This window comes from Hypomesus transpacificus, chromosome 2, assembly GCF_021917145.1.
Source record: "Hypomesus transpacificus isolate Combined female chromosome 2, fHypTra1, whole genome shotgun sequence".
Lineage (NCBI taxonomy): Eukaryota > Metazoa > Chordata > Actinopteri > Osmeriformes > Osmeridae > Hypomesus > Hypomesus transpacificus.
In genome coordinates, this window is record NC_061061.1 from 4,337,914 (window position 1) to 4,360,914 (window position 23,001).

A 23,001-nucleotide genomic window follows, 5' to 3' on the forward strand; every position below is an offset into this window, starting at 1 on the left:
AATATACTCAGACAAAGGTAGAAGGTTTTACGGTAAAATAAGTTTTATGTAAAACAATGAGAAAATGTTTAGTTCGTTAGAAAAAAAACACCAGTTAATTTATTGACACATTTGAAAATACAATGTCTTTCTGTTGTAACTGTAAAATATATATAGTTGTAGGTTGATATGGCTATTGTTAAGAACTGTTAAGTTTCAGTAACATCACATCAAATGGGATGGTTCTCTGAGATGCAGTACCCTGTAAAAAATCTTCTGGAAATTGTTTTCCCAAACCAACTCAAACACAGCACCATACCTACGGTGGTGACAGTCTAAAACATACATTTAGACAAAGTACTGACCCAAATGGTAGACAAAATACTGACCCAGCAGGTAGACATACCAATGGTTCTGAAACCAGTGACAGTCTAGCAACACCAAAACATTTTAAGATATAAATATAATACATAAGCCTTGAATTACTTCTTAAGGACCAAAACAAGGTCATATTATGATATGGTACTTATTTATCTGTCTAAGCCCTTCGAAGTTTTGTCTTATAGATAACTAGAGATGTTTCTGGATATGGCTTCAATAGTTGAAGGAGGACTTGATGACAGGTATTATATGTTTTACATGGTCGGGGTAGTGAGACAATGAGATGAAGCACTGTATGATGTCTTGCACTGTAAACAGAGTAAAACTTTGAGGTATCATTCTAAAGCAAGCCCTCCTCACCTTTGCAAGAATAAATATATATAACCGTATGTCCTAAAATGATAATTAATCATCAATTAAAATCAAGTATTATATTGTTGTTAGGCGTAACATTAATACAATTAAACATCTTAAAACACCTTAACAGTATGATACTAGTTCCTCTCCGATCCATATTAATGAACGGATTTTAAGTTATAAAAAAATGTTTTAAAAGGAGACCTAAATTCAAATAAATAAGTACACTTTCTGTGTAATGTGAACCAAGTTGCATAGTGTGCAGGGGGGCATGTCTGTTGGTTTGGAGCAGGTCAAGCCTGGGCTCCACAGCTTAGGGGTCCAACACCCAGTAAGTGTGCTTTTACACCCCCTCTCTTCTGGGGATGACCCCCGTCCCAGGCCCTGCGGTCGGTGCAGTTTGTGTCCACCAGCAGGGGGGGTAGTAGCAGCTGGCTGGCTCAGTAGACCCAACTGACGGGGACCCACTGGGGCATCAGAGACAGCTGTTCCACGGCCTCTTGCAGCTTCTCGAAGGCCTTGTCCAGGTTGTCGTTGATGATGGTCATGTCAAAGTAGTGGCTGTAGGCCCGCCGGATCCTGGAGCTCTCGTCCACCGTCTTCTTCAGATCCGTCTCCTGGGGGACCGATGGCAAGGAGGTCTCCCATCAGTCACACAAAACACGAAACAACCACCATTTGGCTTTCAGAGACAAGGTGAGTGATGTTCAGGTTGAGGACAGACGGAGACTGACCGTAAGCAGTTTGGTGGTCAGTCCTGCGTCCACCACAGCCTTGTGCATATCTCGCAGTGTGTCTAGCTCTGGGGCAGCAATGAACACCACATATGGCATGAATTCAGCTGTTTTTAACACTTTCAGAGCCTGTGGACAGAACAAGACCACCTTCCAGTATGAACCGCAACCAAATATACAGTGTCTGGAGTGAACGTGAGTTAGAGTGAGTACGTATGCGTGTGAGAGAGTGGGTGAGTGCACACGCCTCTGACCTGGGGGTTGACGTCGAGGATGCAGGTGCGGCCGGTGTCCACCACCTCATGGATGGAGTCGATCCTGGTGCCGTACAGGTTCCCGTCGTACTCTCCGTGCTCCAGGTACTGGCTGTCCTTGATGTCTGCCTCCATCTCTGACCGGGTCACAAAGCAGTACGACTGGCCGTTCCTCTCCTCCTCGCGGGGCAGACGTGACGTGACTGGAGGGAGATGGGTTCTAGCTTGAGTATAAACTCTGATCTTATAGTGCGTTTTTGTGTATACATATATACACTACCGTTCAAAGGTTTGTGGTCACCCAGACAATTTCGTGTTTTGCTTGAAAACTCACTTATTTATCAAATGATTTGCAAAATGAATAGAAAATATAGTCAAGACATTGACAAGGTTAGAAATTGCTTTCGTCAAAGAATGCTCCATTTGCAGCAATTACAGCATTGCAGGATTTTGGCACTCTAGCTGTTAATTCGTTGAGGTAATCTGTAGATATTTCACCCCACGCTTCTTGAAGCACCTCCCATAAATTGGATTGTCCAGATACTCAACTAGCTCAAAGGAATAATACATATCTCTATATCTATCTATCTATCTGTCTATATATATATATATATAGAGAGAGAGATTTAGAGATATATAAAGATTAGTGCTGTCAAACGATTAAAATATTTAATCGCGATTAATCGCATTAATGTCATAGTTAACTCGCGATTAATCAATTAATCGCACATTTTTATCTATTCTAAATGTCCCTTGATTTCTTTTTGTCCCATTCTTTTTTCAATTTGAAAGCTCTTATCAACATGGAAAAGTGGTTCGGATTGCTTTGTGCAAATATTTTTTTATTGAAAACAACATTGCAATCGCCTGGCTTTGACGAGGGGGCGGAGAATTCGCATGAATCGCATCAGCTGTGTGCTTGGCCATCAAGTGGTATTTCAGACTGGACGTGCTGCGATGATAACTCAGTTTACAACGACAAAACACACAGATCACTTTGGTCTTGTCAATGGAACCATTTGGCAACTTTGTAAAAGTAAACTTTCCATTCAGAATCTTATTGGCATCCATTTCGGCGTCTCCCGCTCGCCATCCACTCAAAACGTAACGTTAGCCTACTACCAGAGAATGTCTAATATCCGTAAACGGGCTCTGCTACTACTCTTTAGCCGGCTCGCAAGCCAAACAAGTGTGTGTGTGGCGTGCCTGTTGTTTTATTTCCGGTCTAGCTAGATCCGGTGTGGTGTTGTAGTCTTTCTAACGTCGGTAATTGTTGCAACAGCATGTGAAAAAAAACTACAACGTTTGCTAGGCCAAAAAAGAGTGTTAATCGCGCGATAAAAAAATTGACGCCGTTAATTTGGGTTTGCGTTAACGCCGTTAATAATGCGTTAAACTGACAGCACTAATAAAGATATATAGATAAAATATTTGATATCAAATATATTTGATATATAAATGTAAAAAAAGAAATGTGTCCCCCACACACAGAGGACACTCACAGGGGACGGTGGTGCCGTAGCGTAGGGGGTTGATCACGGTCAGCCTGTTCTTCAGGCTCCGCCGACCGACCCCCTGTGCTCCGATCAGAACCAGCGTCTTCCTCTGGAAGGGCGGCATCTTGGTCACCTCCTCGTAGGTCTGCAGCTCGTGCCGGTCAAACTCTGGTCAGGAACACACACAGGCTTTGACCATTAGTTTTGCTAGCTCTTCTCACATACACACACACACACACACACACACACACACAATTGAAGCCACTGCTGGGGCTCAGAGAATGGTGGGGACCAAATCAGTATTGTGCCTGTGCATGCTAACATTACACTACAGACCTGGAGGGCAGATGTACACACCTGCATTCTTTGCCGTCAGGTACATCATTTTCTTTTTCTTCCTCTTTCCAGTAAGTGTCCCGCAGAGAATCCCTGTTTAAAATGGAAAAAAGCACCCTTAGTCCAACTGGCGGCACCAACAACTCCCTGCAGTTTCTGTATTTTCATGAAGAGATCAGGTCGGATTCTCGGGCTGTTTCTTTTTGTTACTGAATGAACAGCCAGACTCAGGGCCGAATGATGTATAGTGGTGAACCTGTGGGTGAACAGCACTCTACCTGAGCTTTCCCAGTCTCGCCGCACAAACGCTTTCCTCTTCTCTTCCAGGAACTGGCTGGGGATCAGTCCTGTGGCTCCTACTGCAAGGTTGCGTGCCTGGAGGGGGTGGGGGCGGAGGAAGTCAAAGTCAACCCATGAATACAGTATATTTCAGTCTCTGAACTCTAAACTTACGGTCCATGTTTCCTGCCGGGAAGGAGAGTCGTCTCACCTGCCACCAATTGGGGTCCTCCTTGTTGACAATGTGGAGGATCTCTCCTCTGGCAAACGCCAGGCCGGCCTCCTTGCAAGGGATCAGGCTGTCCGTGGCTGGGTTGTAGTTGAAATGCGGCTTCAGATAAACCTGGTGACAGTAGACAACAACTGTGTCAAATGAATGAAGATGGTATCTTGGGTACAGGTGGACATTATGAGTGTGACACATTTATCTGAACAACTGACACAATGGCAAGACTAAAAACGGAGAGGATCCACTGATGACACAGCATCCCTCAGTTGATCCTGCAGGGTCAAAAGTCACCGTCTGCCCTGGCCTTATACAGGGCTGCTCAGCAGGTTTGAGGGCGTCTGTGTATGGACGGTTTGTCAAAAGGTACAATAGATGGCCAGAGGGCCTTTCAAGGGAGAGTTTCAGGGGCTTGGTGGTGTGTGTAGGGAGGGGTGGTAATGGTTGCTGCCTGAGGGCTCTCTCCTCCACTACAGCCTCCCTCCCCCACTCCTCCCTTCCTCCTCCTGCTAAATGCCCCAGATAGCCTGTTGTGTGTTATTAATAGGGCGTTCGCAGGCCTGGTTACAGTCGCCTTGCATTCTGGGTTAGCACCAGGTCAAAAGGCTCGTACCCACATCCACGTAGTGTTGCCACAGTATCACAATTTCAGTAGTCAGTACTAATACCAGTGAAATTTCACGGTACTCGATACCATTTTTGATACCAAAGCAAAAAACTAAAATAGTTTACTGAACAACTGTCATTTGTTGACAGTTACAATCACCTACAGCTATATCAGCGAGCCTTCAGCATTAGTGACATACCTAAAGGTCTAGGAAAGTCGAGGCTACTTTTCGCTAGGTACCTACAAACATGTCTTATTCGTAGGTTCCCCTCCCGTTCTTTTGGTGAGCTAGCTAATTAGCTAGCTAGGAGCTAGCTAATTACCCGGCGTCATGAAGCTGACCAGTTATAGCACTAGCGTTGCTACCTGCATTGATTTTGTGAAGGTGTGAATCACCCCCCCTCTAGGGTGACCAGAAGCATGACCCTGAAAAGGAGGACACTTAGGTCCAATAAGGTGGAAAAAAGGTCAAAAAGGAGGACAACCCCAAAAAGGATACAAATAATTAGGATAAAATTAAGGCAATAACATTAGTCATTTTAGTAAGTCAACATTTGTAATTTGAATACAAATCCAATACAAGTGCACAGATTTTTTTTTTTGTCTTTGGTGAGACAAGTTTAATCAAAAGATAAATAAGAAAATAAGACAGAACCATTCCCCAAACAATTTCAATTGTAATATAAATTAAAATATATGATTTGGTCAGCTCAGCAGCGGGTTTTTCATCATCAGCTATTGTTGTGTTTGGAGCGAAAAATGATGTTAAGGAAGAGTGCCAGGCAGAACTAGCATTATCCTTGTGCCGTTACCTAGCGCAGGCATGCCGCTCTAAAGCCCCTTTCCCCCTACTACTCACGTAGCTGTATATCAGCTTACAAAAGGCACGATATTGATCTTTGCTGCTCTTAGTGGCAAAATGGAGTTCTGAACTCCACGTAGGTTTGAAGGAGGTCGTTCTTTTTGGCATCTGAAAGCCCACGCGAGTGGTAAATTAGCGACGGTGGGCAGGAAGGGTCAAAAAGGAGGGCGAAAAGTAGGGAACGCAACTGTGGTCCGGACAGAGGGCTGGAAACCCGGACTGTCCAGACGTTTGGTCACCCCCCCCACCACCCCTCCCCAGTCTGACATGAAACAACCCCTCCTCCCCGCCACAAATAGATTTCTAATCTGTGGGCAACACTGCGGTACTACCGCAACTTCAGACATTCTGGTACCGGAGTACCGGTTTCTGTGACAACACTACACCCAGGTTTGACTGGGACAACACACACCCAAAAAGATGAGGGGGAAGAACCTTTTGGAATACACACAACAAACAAATACAAATCAGATTAACACCTTGACAACACTCAAGTTGACCTTTACTGTATTTCCATAGGGGGTTGTGTGTGCAGTTTCAGTATTAGGACACCACCCTTTGAAGTGTCTCTCTCTCACCTGCGGGGGCGCTGGCGTGTCTCTATAACTCGGCAGGATCTTGAGGGTGATGCTGCCACTGCTGTGCTTCAGCAGCTCCTGCAGCTCCTTGGGGTTGCTGCCCACCTCGCGCCCGTTCACCTCGCGGATGATGTCGCCGGCGTGCAGCATTCCCTGCCGGTCGATCATGGTGCCGTGGAGGATCCGCGCGATGACCAGTTCACCCCGCTCCACCCGGAACGTCACGCCCTGACAGAGATCACTAATTCCTTTAGGGTTTAGGTTGGCTTAGGTGCAGTTCTATGGGAGTTTGTGAAGCCCTCTGCAACATTGTCTTGTAATAAGGGCTATAGAAATATGATTATATGTTTTAATAGTTGTTATATATATATATATATATATATATATATATACACACAACATGTATTTAATTTGAACAGTAATTATTCTCAATCATCCCAGACTGGGCTTGTTTCATGGGACTCCCTCTAATTTCTGTGAAAGAACACCTGGACCCAGGAACCACGACTTGGGAACACAATGACTTTGGGTGTGAAGGGGAAACTAGGCCAGGGGCCCGAGAGACGTCTTTCACTCACCAGGGGCTCCCCTGCCTTCTTCTGGATCCCAATCATCCTGACAGCGTCAACTGGTATGATCATGCTGGTCACCGTGGCCTCGTTGTTAACTTCCTTGCGTGGCATCTCATAGCACTTAGCGGCCACCTTGTCATGGGCCTCGAGCAAAGACTGCATTTGTGTGAGAGAAAGAGAGAGAGGGGACAGAGAGAGAAAGAGGGGACAGAGAAAGAAGGAGAGAGAGAAAATGATAGTGAAATAGTTAGGAGCACAGCAACAGCTTTGACCATTTTAGAATAGTGACATTGAGTGACAGTAACCATTAACACTACATTGCTCAAGAACAGATTTACAACTCAGGACAAGGCATAACCCAACACCCAATAACTCACCACCAGAACAAATCACACCCTCCACAAGTACATTCATTTAGCACAAGCCTATTTCAAAAGAAGAATAATACATAAACCTGTCACAAACAGTAAAAGAATGAATGTCCCATTATTCTCACCAAAGCTGTCTAAAAGAAATTGGTCAGTTATGAAGCCAAAAGAGCCCGTACAGTCCACATCTAGATGTTCACACAGACACTGAGCTACAGACACCTCTCCCTGTAAAATATACTAACAGCTCAGCGTCACATTGGACCAGGTCCAGAGCCCCCTCAGGCCCCGGCCTCCTATTGGTCGAGAAACAGGCAAGCGGAAGAATGGGCAGGGTGATTGGCTCTTGAGGAATATGATGACGCTACTCTTAAAAGACTTTGACATCCAGTCCACAAGACTAACCCTCATGTACGGTGGCCCTGAAGTGCAAATGACACCCCCTAATATGAGTACATCCCCCAAATGAAAATACTCCCCCCCAATACGAGTCAACTCCCCCCAAATCGGATGACTTGTTCACCTCCCCCCAAAAATGAAAATACTCCCCCCCAATACGAGCCAACTCCCCCCAAATCGGATGACTTGTTCACCTCCCCCCAATACAAAAACGCGCTCCCCCCCCCCAATACAAGTCAACTCCCCCCAAATCGGATGACTTGTTCACCTCCCCCCAATACAAAAACGCGCTCCCCCAAATGGAAAACGACATTACATTAACTCAAAAACACATTACATTAACTCTGAACGGAAAGGGTAGGTACTACACTTTAGCGCTGATTGGATGCAGTAGGCTAACTGACAAGAAATAAGAAATTGATTGACAGAAGTACAAAATGCAATAGCCTGACAGAGTTACGTGCACCAGGACATTTATTTGGGTATCGAAGCATGTAGCATAGGCTATGTATGCAAAAGCATAAATTGCTATGTTAAACGTAAACATCGATAGCCAAACAACTAGTCCACGTAACTCTGTCATTATCATGAAATTAATCGTTTTGATTTGAAGGAAAGAGGAAACATTAATGTTTACAATTCAGAGTCATTACACTACTCTTTATTTTAATCAGGGTCATTCCTATGAAATAATCTTAGATCTGCTGTTAACGTTTCACAATATAAGTAGCCTATGCGCACGCTAAAAACGCAGTTGAAGGAATCAGGACTTTTCAGAAGAAAAAACTGATAGTCCACTACAGAAGAATGAAATGCCACAATGACAGAGTAACGTGGACCAGGATAGTTGTTTGGCTATCGATTTTTACATTTAACTCGAAATACTTTTGCCTAAGAAGCCTACTATTTGCTACATTCTTCGATAGCCAAACAAATGTTCTGGTGCACGTAACTCTGCCAGGCTATTGCATTTTGTACTTCTGTCGATCAATTTCTTATTTCTTGTTAGTTAGCCTACTGCATCCAATCAGCGCTAAAGTGTAGTACCTACCCTTTCCGTTCAGAGTTAATGTAATGTGTTTTTGAGTTAATGTAATGTCGTTTTCCATTTGGGGGAGCGCGTTTTTGTATTGGGGGGAGGTGAACAAGTCATCCGATTTGGGGGGAGTTGACTTGTATTGGGGGGGGGAGCGCGTTTTTGTATTGGGGGGAGGTGAACAAGTCATCTGATTTGGGGGGAGTTGACTCGTATTGGGGGGGAGTATTTTCATTTTTGGGGGGAGGTGAACAAGTCATCCGATTTGGGGGGAGTTGACTCGTATTGGGGGGGAGTATTTTCATTTGGGGGATGTACTCATATTAGGGGGTGTCATTTGCACTTCAGGGCCACCGTACTCATGTGATCAGTTTGTCCGTTCATCGGAATGACTCTGCTGCTTGAATCGTGTGCCCTGTTTGTACATGTTACAGCGAGTGTTTCACATATTCCTTCGTGCGGCAAAATATGTGCGTAGAGTGTGTTTCTTAATTAGTTGTGTCACTAGTTTACCTTGTGCGTCAAGTGTGTCTATTACCTTGTGTGCCTGTATGGAGAACAAGTAACTGTCTTACCTGGAAGTGAGGTTCCTGGAGGATTTTGGCAAGTTCGGCCGCACCTGTGTCACACCCCGTCAACCCGCTCATCGAGTCCAGGATCTCAGTCACCAGCTGAAGGTTATTGTCCCTCACTGCCTCCAGCTTCACATCCTCCAGACGCTCATGGGCCTGCAGAAACACAGACACACCCGTGTACGAAACCTATAAAAAAAGCTTGCTCAATCCAGTGTCATCTAATTTCTACTTCAAAACGCAATCTTCTACAAGCTTCAACAACACAAAGGGCTCTACTCTTGACATATTATGTCAACACTAGAGTGCGAACATCAACTCTTAGAGAAGACAAGGAAGAAGTCTCTTGGCAGGAAAGAGCTTCAACCAATCACACATCCTTGTGAAAACATTACATAAACCTGGTTTGGTGCTGTCAGTTGAGAGTATTTTTTATATCTGTGAAGTGAGATATCGGTGAACTACTGTAACCATGCACTGTACTGCCTGCTGTAAAAACCCTGCAGCCAAGCCCTCAGAGAGGAATGCAGACCGATCTTTTCCAATTGCACCAACGAAGCACTGCTGCATTCCAGCAGGGTAGATGTTCCCTAACTTCTCATACGTCAATGTCATGAACTCATAAAGCACTGACAGAATTCCCTGAAAACAGTGGCCCTGTTAATTGGCATCTGTAACCTCCTTATGGATGATATTTCCCTGTCCATGTTTAAACATAGATGCAGCTGTTGACCAGTCAACTGTTCCTGCAGTGACCAGCTGACCCTGCGCCTCCCTGTCAGACATCCGTTCTCAACCTCCTCTGGTCCAACTGGCAGGGGGAGTAAATCACTGAATGCCTATGACAGCGCTGCATGTGAGAACAGCATGTAAGCGTACCCACACAGGCCTCGGATGTTTGAGAGGGCGGTGCCCGCTACTGATGGACCACTCGGTACTACGGTGTCGATACTGTCCTGACACATTCAACACTCACTGCATCGGAACAGCGTTTCGAGACGGGTTTTGAAAACACTTCCGCTCACGTGAAGTGTTTCGAAATGTTTTGTGACGTGGTCTTGAACGGAAACTGTGTCGCACTTATCAAAAGACTCTGACGTGTCGGGGTATAAAATGAGGCAGCAAAACCAAAAGTTTTGAATGCGTGAGACCTTGTTTGAGAGATTTGTGAGAGTTTGAGACAGTTAGGGACAGTTAGAGACACTTAAAGAACGTTAGTTACTTGTGTGCCATTAGTGATATCCTGTTTGTTCATTTGTCTGCCACTTCAAGATGTATATGTAACAACTTTACAGAGTTTATCGTCTCAAACAGTTAGAAAATCATGATTTGACCCGATTGTATTGTTAAATGAAAACCATCACTCCCGTATTCGATACCACGCCATATGCTTTGAAGGACGGCAATAATTACGTTCAACTACAAGGACATTACACTCGCATTGTGGAATTAGCTACTAGACTTTTGTGTATGCCATAGTTGTAGCTGCCAGCAGATGTCACTGTTGAATAAAGGTTTCAAGCATTTCAAGGGCCCAGACTCAAATGTTTCAATTGTCACTGTGTTTCGGAAAGCCTCGGTTTGCCCATCCCCAGTGCCCGCCGTGACATTTATGCTGTCACATTTTCAAAGAAGTTGTCGTCACATGATGTAAAAAGTGTTTTCTTTACAAAGTTGCTGGCTAGCTAACTTGGGCGTGGATGGGTGTGTGTGCCCTTGTGTGTGTGCATCTGTGGGTGTGTGCGCGTGTGGATGTGTCTGTGTGTGTGTCCATCGGCGATACCTTGGCGAGGGAGCGGACAATGGGGCTCTCCATGATGCCTCTGAGGAAGATGAGGTCGATGTCTTTGGCACCCGTGGTGGGGGACAGGTCCCTCAGGTTATCCAGCACCTGCTGCATGGCTGTATAGGAACACACACACACACGGTTCAGTTTATACTCTACTCTGACACACTCATCCCAGAGGTCATCAAGACATATGGAGCAGCAGACAGCACGGCCAGTTAGAAAGGGAAAGCACAATGCAAGACTCTGAATTGTCAGAACATGATTTGTTTAGATATACCCAGTACAGAGACACATAAACCCAAGCTAGATTCCACTCTGAATATGTGCATTACAGCTTTGATCGCAAAGGCATTTGATTAGGATAAAAAGTTGGTGATTTTTAGAAATGGTGACATAAGTAACCATATTAAATCTAATCAAAATGTATTTGTATAGCCCTTTTTACAAGCAATGTCACAGAGGGCTTCACATACGTCCATAGAACTGCCCCTCAACCAACCTAAACCCTCAAGGAAATATAGAATGGTAATAACTGGACAGACGATGAATAGACCAATTCACTGCGAATACCCCTAATTTCCATACAAGTAAACAAGCAACAATTGCCAGACTTGAATCGTTCCACTCACAGATCCGTCTCTCTTTCTCCCTCATCAAACAGTGAACAGTGAACAAAACCGAGAGTGGAAAAAAAAGTCTTAAACCAGAGCCTAAATCACACAGCCATTGAATAGCAAAGCATCTCTCTAATAAATTAGAGTGTAGGTTAGGCCTCCATGCCATTCAAGCAGTCATTCCCAGCATGAACCCTCCTCTGAGGGAGCTTACCTGAGCCTGACTTGGCATTGACCACCATCATTGTTTCTATGACTCTGGGCAACCTCACCTACTGAACAGCGGGAAGCTTGTCCACCCTGAGGCAGACTGAACACAGAGGAGAGCACCCCGGAGGGCTGGGGAGGGCAGAGAACCCTATGTCAGATTCAACTCACTTCATCAGACACAAGACAAAATCAACATGGAAGTTGATACCTAACTAAATTCCCCCATTAAAAGGATCAAGATTTGGATTTTTGCAGAAATTGTAGTCCAATTTTTTGGAACACTGCAAACTGTCTTTGTATATCTGCGCTGAAGGTAAAGCACCTTTATCCAGGGAGTTCTTATGAACAGAGTGACAGAGGCCATTGAACTACAATGGATGGGTTACCCCTGCTATTGGGCAAAGGTTATGTCAGCTCCACACTGAGAGTCCTCTGGGACACCCTGTACAAACACACTCTCCAAACAGAGCACAGCAACAACAACTCTGCCAAAGCCTTGCTGGGCATGCAAACACACAGCAGGGAAGACCTAATGGGCAGAGACATTTTTCAACCTGTAAATTGTTCATTATCATGAGTGGTGCCCTTTTTAATTAAGACACTATTTAAAATGATCTTTACCTAAATAGCAAGGGGTGCAAATTAAACGGTCCCTTCAACTCACCTGTGAACTGCGCTCCTCACCTGTGCAGTGCAGCACAATTCCCCTCAGCCCTCTACTATACAATTCTCATCTGGTGACCTGGCATGAGGACAAACCTAAAGGAATAAAGAAAGACATCTCAGTAATCATATGACCCCCCCCCCCCCCCCCCCCCCCCCCCCTCCACACACACACACACAAAATAGTCATTTATTTTATCTGCCTTGGGATGTGCTATTCCAGGAGTTCGAGTAGATTTAAAGGAGACACGTTTTTATATAAAACATTTTGACATTCCTTCAATTCAAAATAACCGATTCGAATTGGTCCCTCGAAAGAAAAAAAAGAGGTGATAATTTGTCTAGAATTAGCGTGACTGCAAAGACTTAATCCCATTAATTAAGTGGCAAATTTGCAGGTTGCCAAGTCACTTGCATCCTTGATTGACCTGGCCTCATTTCGAAGCATTAGTAAACCTGTAAGCGCTGGATGTGGGAATGAAATGGACATCACAACTTTCTTCAATAATTTGTTAATGCTACATGTCACGGCTACTGGATGTGGGCTTATTTTAAGGTAAAGACAAACGCAGTGCGCTCTTTGTCATATGCAAAAGTACATGAATTAAAACGCGTCCTTCAACTGTTAATGGGTTCCCCCATTGCTGTTCCTGCCAGCAACATTCCAACAGAGCTGAAGTTCCCAGAACACTCAACCACCTCAATTTAACTTCGTAGAATATGATAAACAGCGAGGAATGCGCCTCGCTATGTGACAGACAGTTGACACGCATAGGGTCTATACTACGAGTGAAAGAGTGGCTTCCAAAGGGTGTCCAAAAAAGTTATTTTCGATGACAATTACTTTATAAATATAGCTACCATACCAAGATGTATAACAGTTGTTCGATATTAAAAAACATTCCAGCAGAGGAGAACTGCTTTTTATTGCTCGCTACATTCTGACGTACTAGAACTGCTTTTGTCCGCGTGCAGTCATGTCAGCCTGGAAAGTGACTACTTCAACCCAGGATTATGGTTGGGTCCTTCCTCAAGTCTGATATACTCCCATCGTTTGAGTAGGTAGCTACTTCAGCTATGAAAAACGAAAACTGGCCGATTAGGTAACGAACTTTACGTTGACAAGAGCATATTTGAATTAATTTCCTGGAAGAAAAAAAACGTTAGCTAGAGCTACACTTTCTAATAGCCAGTCGATGTGTGTATGTCAGCTAGCCAGCTAGCCAGTCTTTAGCAGACACTGTCGTAACACCACCGCGCAAACTAACATTAGGACATGACTAGCTAGCTATAGCAAGCATGTGGGAACCCTAGCTAGAATGGCTAATGTTAGCTAGATAGCTCGCTAACACTAGTAGCTATCAGCTAGCTAGGCTAGCTATCTAATTGAAGTCATGACAATCCGGTGTCAGACCGAGAGCCGAAAAAATGTGCAGAGCCAGTAGGAACGGTACATTGTCAAAATTACATTACCTGATAGTCTCTGTGTAATCCCGCCAGCCTTTCACACCTCCATTGATTTCTCAAACCTCAAAGAAAGGAAAGGACAGACTTCTTGAGGGTTCAAAACCGAGCCTCGCAAGCAGGCGGAGCTAACGTGCCGTGGACACGAGTAGTCAAGACAAGAAGCCTTCCACTTCTCTGTCAACAGTTTGGACATGGATTACTTTGTTGAATGTTGTCTCAACATTTACATAACAAAACCAGCCTCAAAGTTACAATATACATTTAAAAACAACTTTTCTTATCAACTCCACTTGTTTTCATAAGACGAAATGTATAATGTCGGATGTTGCATATCCTCATCAAAGTTGGGTTAATTCCCAACAAGTATACTAAGCGCTTTACAATGACATCCCAGAATTAGCTGTATCTAACTGTAATAAACTAGACTAATTGTTTTCAAGTGAAGGATTGCAGGTCAAATGTATTGTGCACAACTGCTCATGAATACCCATGGACAGGGCCATGTACAGTGCAGAGTTTATGTTACAATTGTAACAATAACCTTATTCCAAAATGTATAAAATTCTTTTTTCCCCTCAGAATTCTACACACAATAATGACAAAGTGAAAAAAACTTGTGTTAAATGTTTGCAAATCTATTAAAAATAAAAAACGAATTTATAACAAACATAAGTATTCACAGCCTTTGCGCAATACTTTGTTGAAGCACCTTTGGCAGCAATTACAGCCTCAAGTCTTTTTGACTATGATGCTACAAGCTTGGCACATGTTTTTTTGGGAAGTTTCTCCCATTCTTCTTTGCAGGACCTCTCAAGCTCCATCAGGTTGGATGGGGAGAGTCGATACACAGCCATTTTCAGATCTCTCCAGAGATGTTCAATCGGGTTCAAGTCTGGGCTCTGGCTGGGCCACTCAAGGACATTCACAGAGTTGCCCAAAGCCACTCCTTTGTTATCTTGGCTGTGTGTTTAGGGTCGTTGTCCTGTTGGAAGATGAACCTTCGCCCCAGTCGGAGGTCCAGAGCACTATGGATCAGGTTTTCGTCAAGGATGTCTCTGTACATTCCTGCATTTATCTTTCCCTCGATCCTGACTAGTCTCCCAGTTCATGCCGCTGAAAACCTCCCCACATCATGTTGCTGCCACCACTGATGCTTCACTGTAGGGGTTGTATTGGCCAGGTGATGAGCAGTGCTTTGTTTCCTCCAGACATGACGCTTGGCATTCAGGGCAAACAGTTGAATCTTCGTTTTATCAGACCAGGGAATTTTGTTTTTTTCATGGTCTGAGAGTCTTTCAGGTGCCTTTTGGCAAATCACAGCTGTCGTGTCTTTTAATAAGGAGTGGCTTCCATCTGGCCACTCTAATTATACAGGCCTGATTAGTGGAGTGCTGCAGAGATGGTTGTTCTTCTGGAAGGTTCTCCTCTTTTCACAGAGCAACGCTGAAGCTCTGTCAGTGTGACCATCGGATTCTTGGTCACATCCTTGACTTAAGGCTCTTCTCCCCCGATTGCTCTGTTTGGCCAGGCGGCCAACTCTAGGAAGAGTCCTGGTGGTTCCAAACTTCTTCCAGTTACGGATTATGGAAGCCACTGTGCTCATTGGGACCTTCAATGCTGCAGACTTTTTTCTGTACCCTTAGCCAGATATTATGCCTCGATACAATCCTGTCTCGGAGGTCTAGACAACTTTATAACATATAAAATAAATAAAAAACTTCACATTATCATTGTGAATTTATTTTATTTAGTCAATTTTGGAGTATACGGCTGTCACCACAATGTGGAAAAAGGGAAGCGCTGCAAATACTTCCCAGATGCACTGTACATTGACATGTGTACAGATGCTTTACGCAGTTATTCAACTCGACATGACATTAGATGCATTTTAAAGTACAATGGTTGTCAACAGATTGCCAGTTAATTACTTGTGTTTTACAGACAAATGTGTTTGTTTGGCTTAGTGTGGGTCATTGACATGACCACCCGGTTTGTCTGGATGTGGGCCCTGGCGGTGGCTGTGAATTTGCATGTGATTCAAGTACCAACATTCTATAATTGTTTTATTTGTATTCATTTATTTTGCAGGGACAATGCACACCAATCAACAGCAAACTGTAAGTGAGCCAGAGTTAGCCAGAGAGGCTAATTTTCATCTGCTGTCCCCGGCCAGATGTTTGAAGGCAGCCTAAAATTACAGAAATGTCAAATAACATAATAAGACTAAAATGTGTTGATAAACAGTAACGTATAGACAAAACCAATTTACATATTAGCAAAGTGAACCTGCAGTTCAAACACATATATAACACTGAGACACATAACATACATCAAGCAGATATAGTGTGTCTGCTACTTTGAGTGCGTTGTTTAATAAAATCACTAACAGGTAAAATTGTAAAAACCAGACACATCAGTGAATTTAACGAGGTTCTCCCAACTCAAGGTTTGGTGTTTGATGAGGATATTGCAGTGATGGTGACTTTTTGGATGCACTAAAGCAATGGTTAAATATCTGATTATTGTTTAGGACTATCCCCTGGTGTGGCCAGTATTGCCCAATAGGGCCTAGTGATGGGCATTCCGGCTCTTTGTCGTGAGCCGGCTCGTTTGACTCAGCTCTGAAAAGAGCCGGCTCTTTTGGCTCCCAAACGGCTCTTTAAAACGTTGTAAACTATGACTTTGAGTATGATAGGTGAGAAACAATTATAATTAAATTATTGAATGAAATCATACTCTACCTTAACCACAATGTCTTTAAAAAATGCATTGATTTGTTATTGCTCCATGAGTTTTGACTACTCGTCTGACTGTGTGTGTGTGTGTGTGTGTGTGTGTGTGTGTGTGTGTGTGTGTGTGTGTGTGTGTGTGTGTGTGTGTGTGTGTGTGTTTGTATCATTCATTATTACATAATCATTTAATTTCTACAGGCTATATTAATCTATTAAAAATAGAGTCGGCTCTTCACCTACAAGAGCCGACTCATTCGTGAACGACCCGTCACTAATAGGAAAAGTTAGTGCGCTCTATCTTGGGTTTCGTCGAACAAAATGTAGGCTACCTGCCTCCATGACAATGTACCAGTGACTTTCACGTTTAAATTGTAATCTACGCAATGGTTGGAAGGAATAGAGATTGGTGAGTATGCTGTTATAGGCTGTTGCAGCTGTTTAACGGAACATGGGAGTTTGTTACTTTTATGCAGTCTGACACTGTTAGACAACTGTAGGGAGGAGTCTACCCCTACGTTTGGTTCAACTTCATGGGCATGTGCAAACTGTTGAAAAACATGCGAACGGAGACTAATGTAAATAGGATTTATATACACATGTCATTTTTTGCCTGTTTTCTGGAATCTGTGGAATCGTGTTGTTGGACATGATGTTCAGTTTACGTATACGTTACCGAATGTGGTTCAAGTTGGTTTAGAATGTTGACATTAAATCGACATTCTTCCATATAGAATGTTTTTTTAGGCTATCAAAAACGATGCGAGTAGTTTTTACGTTTCTATGCGTAGAAGCGTGCTGAATTGTTACATGTAAATGTTTATTGTTGTGATGTGCATATTATGCTTACATAGGGTTAGGGCCTGCATTATTCACGATGTTGTCTATTTCCCTGTGTCCGTTAGAGATCATGCTGCCTTGGATCCTTCTGAGCCTTTTCAGTATCTGCCATGGTGAGATTTACGTGAATTGTAAGCTTGAAGTTAAACGTTTAACAAATGTTCTAACTCTAACTTTCTATCTCCCAATCGTTCAGCCTACAAAACTAACGTGGTGTGCTATGGACATGACGCCATCTTCCCTAACGATGTATCTGTCTCAATGTACTTACACAAAGTGTTCTTCACTCCATCATCTCCCCCTGGCCTCATCACAATGGTGATGGATGAGGTGAGTGAGACTGCCACAGTCTGACAGACAGACACACACACATGCAATTGTGCACAGCACAATCGTCACGTTGTTAGAATGGGTATTAGTTGAGGAGGTTTGATAATTGGCATTGTGAAAAAAGAAACTCCTTTGCTATCCAAATAGAATAAACTTTCTAAAGATATACTCTAACTTTGTGTTTTGAAGAGCACGTCTCTTGACCCTCGGTTCAAGAGAAGGTCCTTTTCCACAAAGTTACAGGATGTTACCATGGCTGATGAAGGAATATACTCAGTCCTGTTTCCAGAGAATGATAAACCTTTGCCTGTTCTCGGCATTACAGTAAAAGGTGAGACCACATCGCGGAACATTATTACATGCATGTTTAAAAACATGTTGCTGTAATTTGATTGAAATAATTTAGATGATCTGCCACAGAGCTGTATACCGTTAATGGGGTAAGAACGTATGTTATGTGTACTTATATGTCAGAGTGCATTATATATGATACAGTGCTGACCTGTCCATCGCTTCATCCACTCATCTCTTAGATTGTTCAAAAGAGGCATGGCTAAAATATGGAATGAGTTACTCCCTTGAGGTGTCCAGAGCTGTCTCCCTCATCGACTACTCTCCACTGAATGATGACAAGGTTATTGTCATGTGGGACCGCACCCATCTTGTAAACACAGCCAGAGGGACACTAGAGAAAGGAAACTTTGTGATGGATAAGCTGACTCAGACAGACCAAGGTGTTTACACCTTCCGAGGGAGAAGAGGGAAGTTCTTACACCGAATCCGCATCTACATTGAAGGTACATAGCAGCTTCAACTGGGGATTGTACGTTTTGGGATCAGGTGGCATTTTAATAGCGAATGTTATCTTGGTTTACTGTGCCCTTTACCTTGTGAATGAATACCCCTCCTGTTACAGAGTGGACGCTCAGTAAGGCTGTGCAGGCAGGAGAAGTCTTTGAGTTCAGCTTCCCACTGGATCCCTCTGAGGTCAGCCTCGCATTCAAGCCAAGCTTCAGTGATGATGCTGCCTCACCCTTCACTCTGATGGATGGTGGGGTACTGGTAAACAGGTATTTTGTTCGTTTTTATTATTTATTCATTTGTTGTCGTTTTTATATGATGAGCGGGCTGTCACCCCTCTATCCAATTTATGATATGTATATATGGGCGTGACAATGGTTTAGACATTGGGGGGATCCAAATAAATACCCTTTAGTATAATTTTGTTGTTGTTAAGTGCATTGCCTACAATTCTATATTTTATATATGTAAATGCGCACATATATGTAAATCTAAATGTGCACATTTAGAACATAGTTTCGAGGACTACATTGACCATTTGAATTCACATCTCAAGGAATAGTGTAATTTCTCAGAGACCCATGCCTGCCTGCATTGTGACCACGTCATTTTATCAGAAAAACAGCGACTCATGCTTTTATGAGGCTACTCGTTTTATTTGCTTAGCGTTACACATTTAGTTGGTATCAAGGTACTTACTGTCTGAAAAAAACTGTGTATGCTTGGCTGCTGGTCCAGTTTTCTCTGCTTTTTAGGTAACCTCAAATCCCCCATTACTCTGCCTCCTCTCCAACAAGTTAACTAACGTTACTTTCTTTGCACTCAACTGACTGACGAAAAAGTGTTTGGTAACTATGACAACGCAGAACGGTGCAAGGTGGATTCAAACAAAATCACACGGGGGGATTCAAACACTTATGTTTTTCTTAACAAATGGAAATAAATTGAAAATAAATAAGACATAACAAGAGACCGATCCATTGACAGGGTTCATAAAAGGAGAACATATATTTTACATATTTTCTGCTGTATATTGGGGGACAGATTGATATTTTCTCAATATTGGGGGGGACACGACCCCTCCTAAGAATGCGTGGTTACGCCCTTGTGTGTGTATATATATATATATATGTGTATATATATATATATATATGTGTATGTATGTATATATATATATCTTGGTTTAAAAAAATAATGTATTTATTACATTTTACGTTTGGTAGAGGAGGAATACACAGGAGAAGACCAAAGGCATACCTAATGACTGGAGGCAGGATTAGAACCTTGTAAAGGCCTTGTGTATTTATCTGCTCTCTCACACAAAGGTGGCTGTTTAAGGAAAGGATTCACTATGTTGGCGGGCTCACAAAAGAGTTGCAGATTACAGATTTGATGCCCGAAGATCAAGGCACCTTCTGGGTCAGAGACAGACATGGGAACCTGGCTAAGGTGGTGGAGCTAACTGTTGTATCACCACATATCCCAGGTTAGTCACAGTACAATATACAGTATTACAATGCAGTTTCAGAAAAATACAAATGTATGTTATTAGTACATTTTACATAGTTTTTTTATTCTGGTGATGGTTGTTGTTGGTTTTTAGGAATTCTAATGATTCAAAATGTCCCCTGTAATAACTGACCAACTCTTTTCTATTATTCAGTTACAGATACAGGTATAATCAACTATCCTTTGCTTTTTGCAAGTGTTGCAGTCAGCGTGCTTGTTACGTGCCTTGCCAAGTGTTGCTGCTGTAGGAAAAGTAGTACGAAAAGCAAATCTGATGCCAGTACTCCTGAAGAACTGGTTGTCTTCCATCATGAGGTAAGTAGAAAGGCAAAACAAAGTGTGCTGGATAAAATGTCTGCTATTGGACTGAAACTCATAGGATGTGGGTGTGTTCAGCTGGTAAGTGTTGATATGTTGTTTTCCCTTCTGTGTACCCGTACAATATGTGTGTGTTTTTTAGACCACCATTATTGGCCCTAGACCCACAGAACCGTATACAGGGATCCAACACGACCCTCCCTATAACCCTGACCATCCCTCTATCTCTACTTCCAACCAACAACCTCAAGACGCAGATGTCTTGACTCATCCAGTACGTCCAGCATCAATCTTGTTTCTCTTTTTTTTCTTTTCTTTACTTTACAATGATGTTCTACCATTTTTCTTCCTTTGTTTATTTGGTTGTGTCTTCCGACCTTCTTCTTTTTTTTCCCTTTTCTGCTTTCATTCTGCTTTTCATTTACACATCTGGTTAAATGTGTAAAACTTTTCCTTTCTATAAAATGTGTCTGTGTTTATTCCATAGTTCAATGTCGTTGCTGGTGATGAGCCTCCATCCTATAATGCTGCATCATATTTTCAGGTATGGGATTACCTTGACTTCCCACTTCCACACACAACCAGGGCCTTTTTTCTTCAGGGGCTAGCATCGGGACACACCACACACACATGATTGTTCTATCCTTATTGTTCAGGGGCTAGCATCGGAACACATGCCTGTACACACACACCACACACATCACACACACCACACACATCACACACAACACACACACACCTGACTGTTCTGTCCTCTCTGTTCAGGGGATAGACTCAGGAAGCGTGGCAGCTCCATCACTCTCAATGGGTTTCGACTGCCTCTCCTCTGACTCAGGGATCCAGTTTGAGTTTCCCAGGGGAGTAGGCTTCCCCTTGACCCCCCCACTGACCTCAGACCCACCCTCCTATGCAGATGTCTACACCTCGGATAAACTCAACTTTTCCTAGTGTACATACACCACCCAGAATATACACTACTTCGACCTAGTGTAAAAGGGATCGCTAATACCTCATTTTAATATCAAAAGTCTTCTTATTAGGAGTCTTCTCTCTCAATAGGTTTTATAATATATGACAAATGTTCTATTAATAGCCTAGACAACATGAACATTTGGTGTGTTTCAGAGTTTTTAACAATCACTTAATCGTTTGTACACAATCGCTATTTATAGAATGTTTTATGGGAATGTTTTATTATTCCACCATGTGTATCAGACCAACCACTACCAAGCTAACTAATGTGCCTGACTACCCAGCCATAATCCTACTCAGTGGATAAGAGAGTATATAGTATAATTATTCAATAGCTGGTCTAACATGAGTGCATTAACTTACTGACCATGAAAATAAGTGGCCTTTGAAGTGCCAGTATAAGGCCAATATTTCTAACTTCTTTTATTGAATTCCTTGATTTGGAATGTAGTGGAATGTATTTTGTAATGTTTCAAAATGTGTGTGTGTGTCTGTATGTGTGTGTATATATATATGTGTGTGTGTGTATACGAGAGAGATTAACATATTAACAGTTCATTAGTTTTCAACATTAATGCCATTATTGGCATGTGCTGAATATCATAGTTCTGTGGATAGGTGTTGGAGTAGAATCCTTGAAGGCATTATTACTTTACCGACATGTAACTGTCTACTGCCATACTATCATCATTTTCTTTAATGATTACTTGATAAATGGATTTTGGTTACAATAACCAGTTACAAATCCTGATGAATTGGGATGTTATCTATACTGTATGTTTTAAGAGTTTATTAAACAATGTTTAAGTAGTTTTTTTTCAGTTGATCAAGTAGTGCTATAACAGTAACATGAAAACACTGGCAGACATACTGTAGACCCCTGATCATTGTTTTGAAATCACTAATTTACTGTCAATATCAATCAACACTTACAGTGCCCTCCAAAAGTATTGGAACAGTGAGGCGAATTCCTTTATTCTTGCTGTAGACTGAAAACATTTGGGCTTGACATCAAATAATGAACGTGAGACCAGAGATCAACGTTTCAGCTTTTATTTCCAGGTATTTACATCAGGATCTGATGCACAACTAAGAAAATATCACATTTTGTTTGAATCCACCCATTTGTCATGTGAGCAAAAGTATTGGAACAGATATACTTAAAACATATTTAAGTGAATAAGACTTAATATTTAGTTGCAAATCCTTTGCTTTCAATAACTGCAGCAAGTCTGTGACCCATTGACGTCACCAAACTTTTGCATTCTTCCTTTTTGATGCTTTCCCAGGCTTTCACTGCAGCCTCTTTCAGTTGTTGTTTGTTTTGTGGGGTTCCTCCCTTCAGTCTCCTCTTAAGCAGGTAAAATGCATGCTCTATAGGGTTTAAGTCTGGAGATTGACTTGGCCAGTCTAATACCTTCCATTTCTTGCCCCTGATGAACTCCTTTGTTGTTTTGGCAGTGTGTTTTGGGTCGTTATCTTGCTGCATGATGAAGGCTCTGCCAATCAGTTTGGTTGCATCTTTCCTTAAATTGGCAGACAAAATGTTTCTGTAGACTTCCGAGTTCATTTTGCTGCTGCCATCATGTGTTACATCCTCAATGAAGATTAATGAGCCCGTCCTAGAAGAAGCCATGCAAGCCCAAGCCATGACATTACCTCCACCGTGTTTCACAGATGAGCTTGTGTGTTGGGGATCATGAGCAGTTCCTTTCTTTCTCCA

General features: G+C 42.7%; 2 protein-coding genes across 5 annotated transcripts; one reads left to right on the top strand and one right to left on the bottom strand.

Annotated features, from left to right (window-relative positions):
• Positions 1–20: 20 nt before the first annotated feature.
• Positions 21–14,081, bottom strand: pals2a (protein associated with LIN7 2, MAGUK p55 family member a). Of its 2 annotated transcripts, XM_047031424.1 has the most exons (14): positions 13,786–14,081; positions 12,314–12,408; positions 11,654–11,778; positions 10,820–10,938; positions 9,040–9,192; positions 6,668–6,817; positions 6,090–6,317; positions 4,028–4,159; positions 3,816–3,912; positions 3,559–3,630; positions 3,208–3,369; positions 1,706–1,908; positions 1,452–1,580; positions 21–1,334 (listed from the first exon to the last, which is right to left on the bottom strand). In XM_047031424.1, exons 3-14 carry the CDS (start codon positions 11,682–11,684, stop codon positions 1,158–1,160), a joined length of 1,653 nt encoding a protein of 550 aa, XP_046887380.1. In that variant the 5' UTR covers positions 11,685–11,778; positions 12,314–12,408; positions 13,786–14,081; the 3' UTR covers positions 21–1,157. The 2 variants fall into 2 exon arrangements, with proteins under 2 accessions (XP_046887380.1, XP_046887389.1); XM_047031433.1 differs by lacking the exon at positions 11,654–11,778 and having other exon boundaries at positions 13,786–14,077.
• On the top strand, positions 12,506–22,088 carry LOC124474964. Of its 3 annotated transcripts, none has more exons than XM_047031462.1 (11): positions 12,506–13,415; positions 17,414–17,461; positions 17,545–17,678; positions 17,868–18,009; positions 18,212–18,475; positions 18,595–18,748; positions 19,805–19,965; positions 20,143–20,303; positions 20,449–20,580; positions 20,794–20,850; positions 21,072–22,088. In XM_047031462.1, exons 2-11 carry the CDS (start codon positions 17,419–17,421, stop codon positions 21,252–21,254), a joined length of 1,431 nt encoding a protein of 476 aa, XP_046887418.1. In that variant the 5' UTR covers positions 12,506–13,415; positions 17,414–17,418; the 3' UTR covers positions 21,255–22,088. The 3 variants fall into 3 exon arrangements, with proteins under 3 accessions (XP_046887418.1, XP_046887402.1, XP_046887411.1); XM_047031446.1 differs by lacking the exon at positions 12,506–13,415 and adding an exon at positions 16,778–16,917; XM_047031455.1 differs by lacking the exon at positions 12,506–13,415 and adding an exon at positions 17,010–17,086.
• The last annotated feature ends 913 nt before the right edge of the window (positions 22,089–23,001 follow it).

Coding starts and splice junctions, on each gene's coding strand:
- LOC124474964 (XM_047031462.1), top strand. CDS start 17,419: ATGCTGCCTTGGATCCTTCTGAGCCTTTTCAGTATCTGCCATG. Junction 18,476..18,594: donor AATCCGCATCTACATTGAAG/GTACATAGCAGC, acceptor CTCCTGTTACAG/AGTGGACGCTCAGTAAGGCT. Junction 20,304..20,448: donor TGGTTGTCTTCCATCATGAG/GTAAGTAGAAAG, acceptor TGTGTTTTTTAG/ACCACCATTATTGGCCCTAG.
- pals2a (XM_047031424.1), bottom strand. CDS start 11,684: ATGATGGTGGTCAATGCCAAGTCAGGCTCAG. Junction 1,581..1,705: donor TCCTCGACGTCAACCCCCAG/GTCAGAGGCGTG, acceptor TTCTGTCCACAG/GCTCTGAAAGTGTTAAAAAC. Junction 1,335..1,451: donor TGACCACCAAACTGCTTACG/GTCAGTCTCCGT, acceptor TCGGTCCCCCAG/GAGACGGATCTGAAGAAGAC.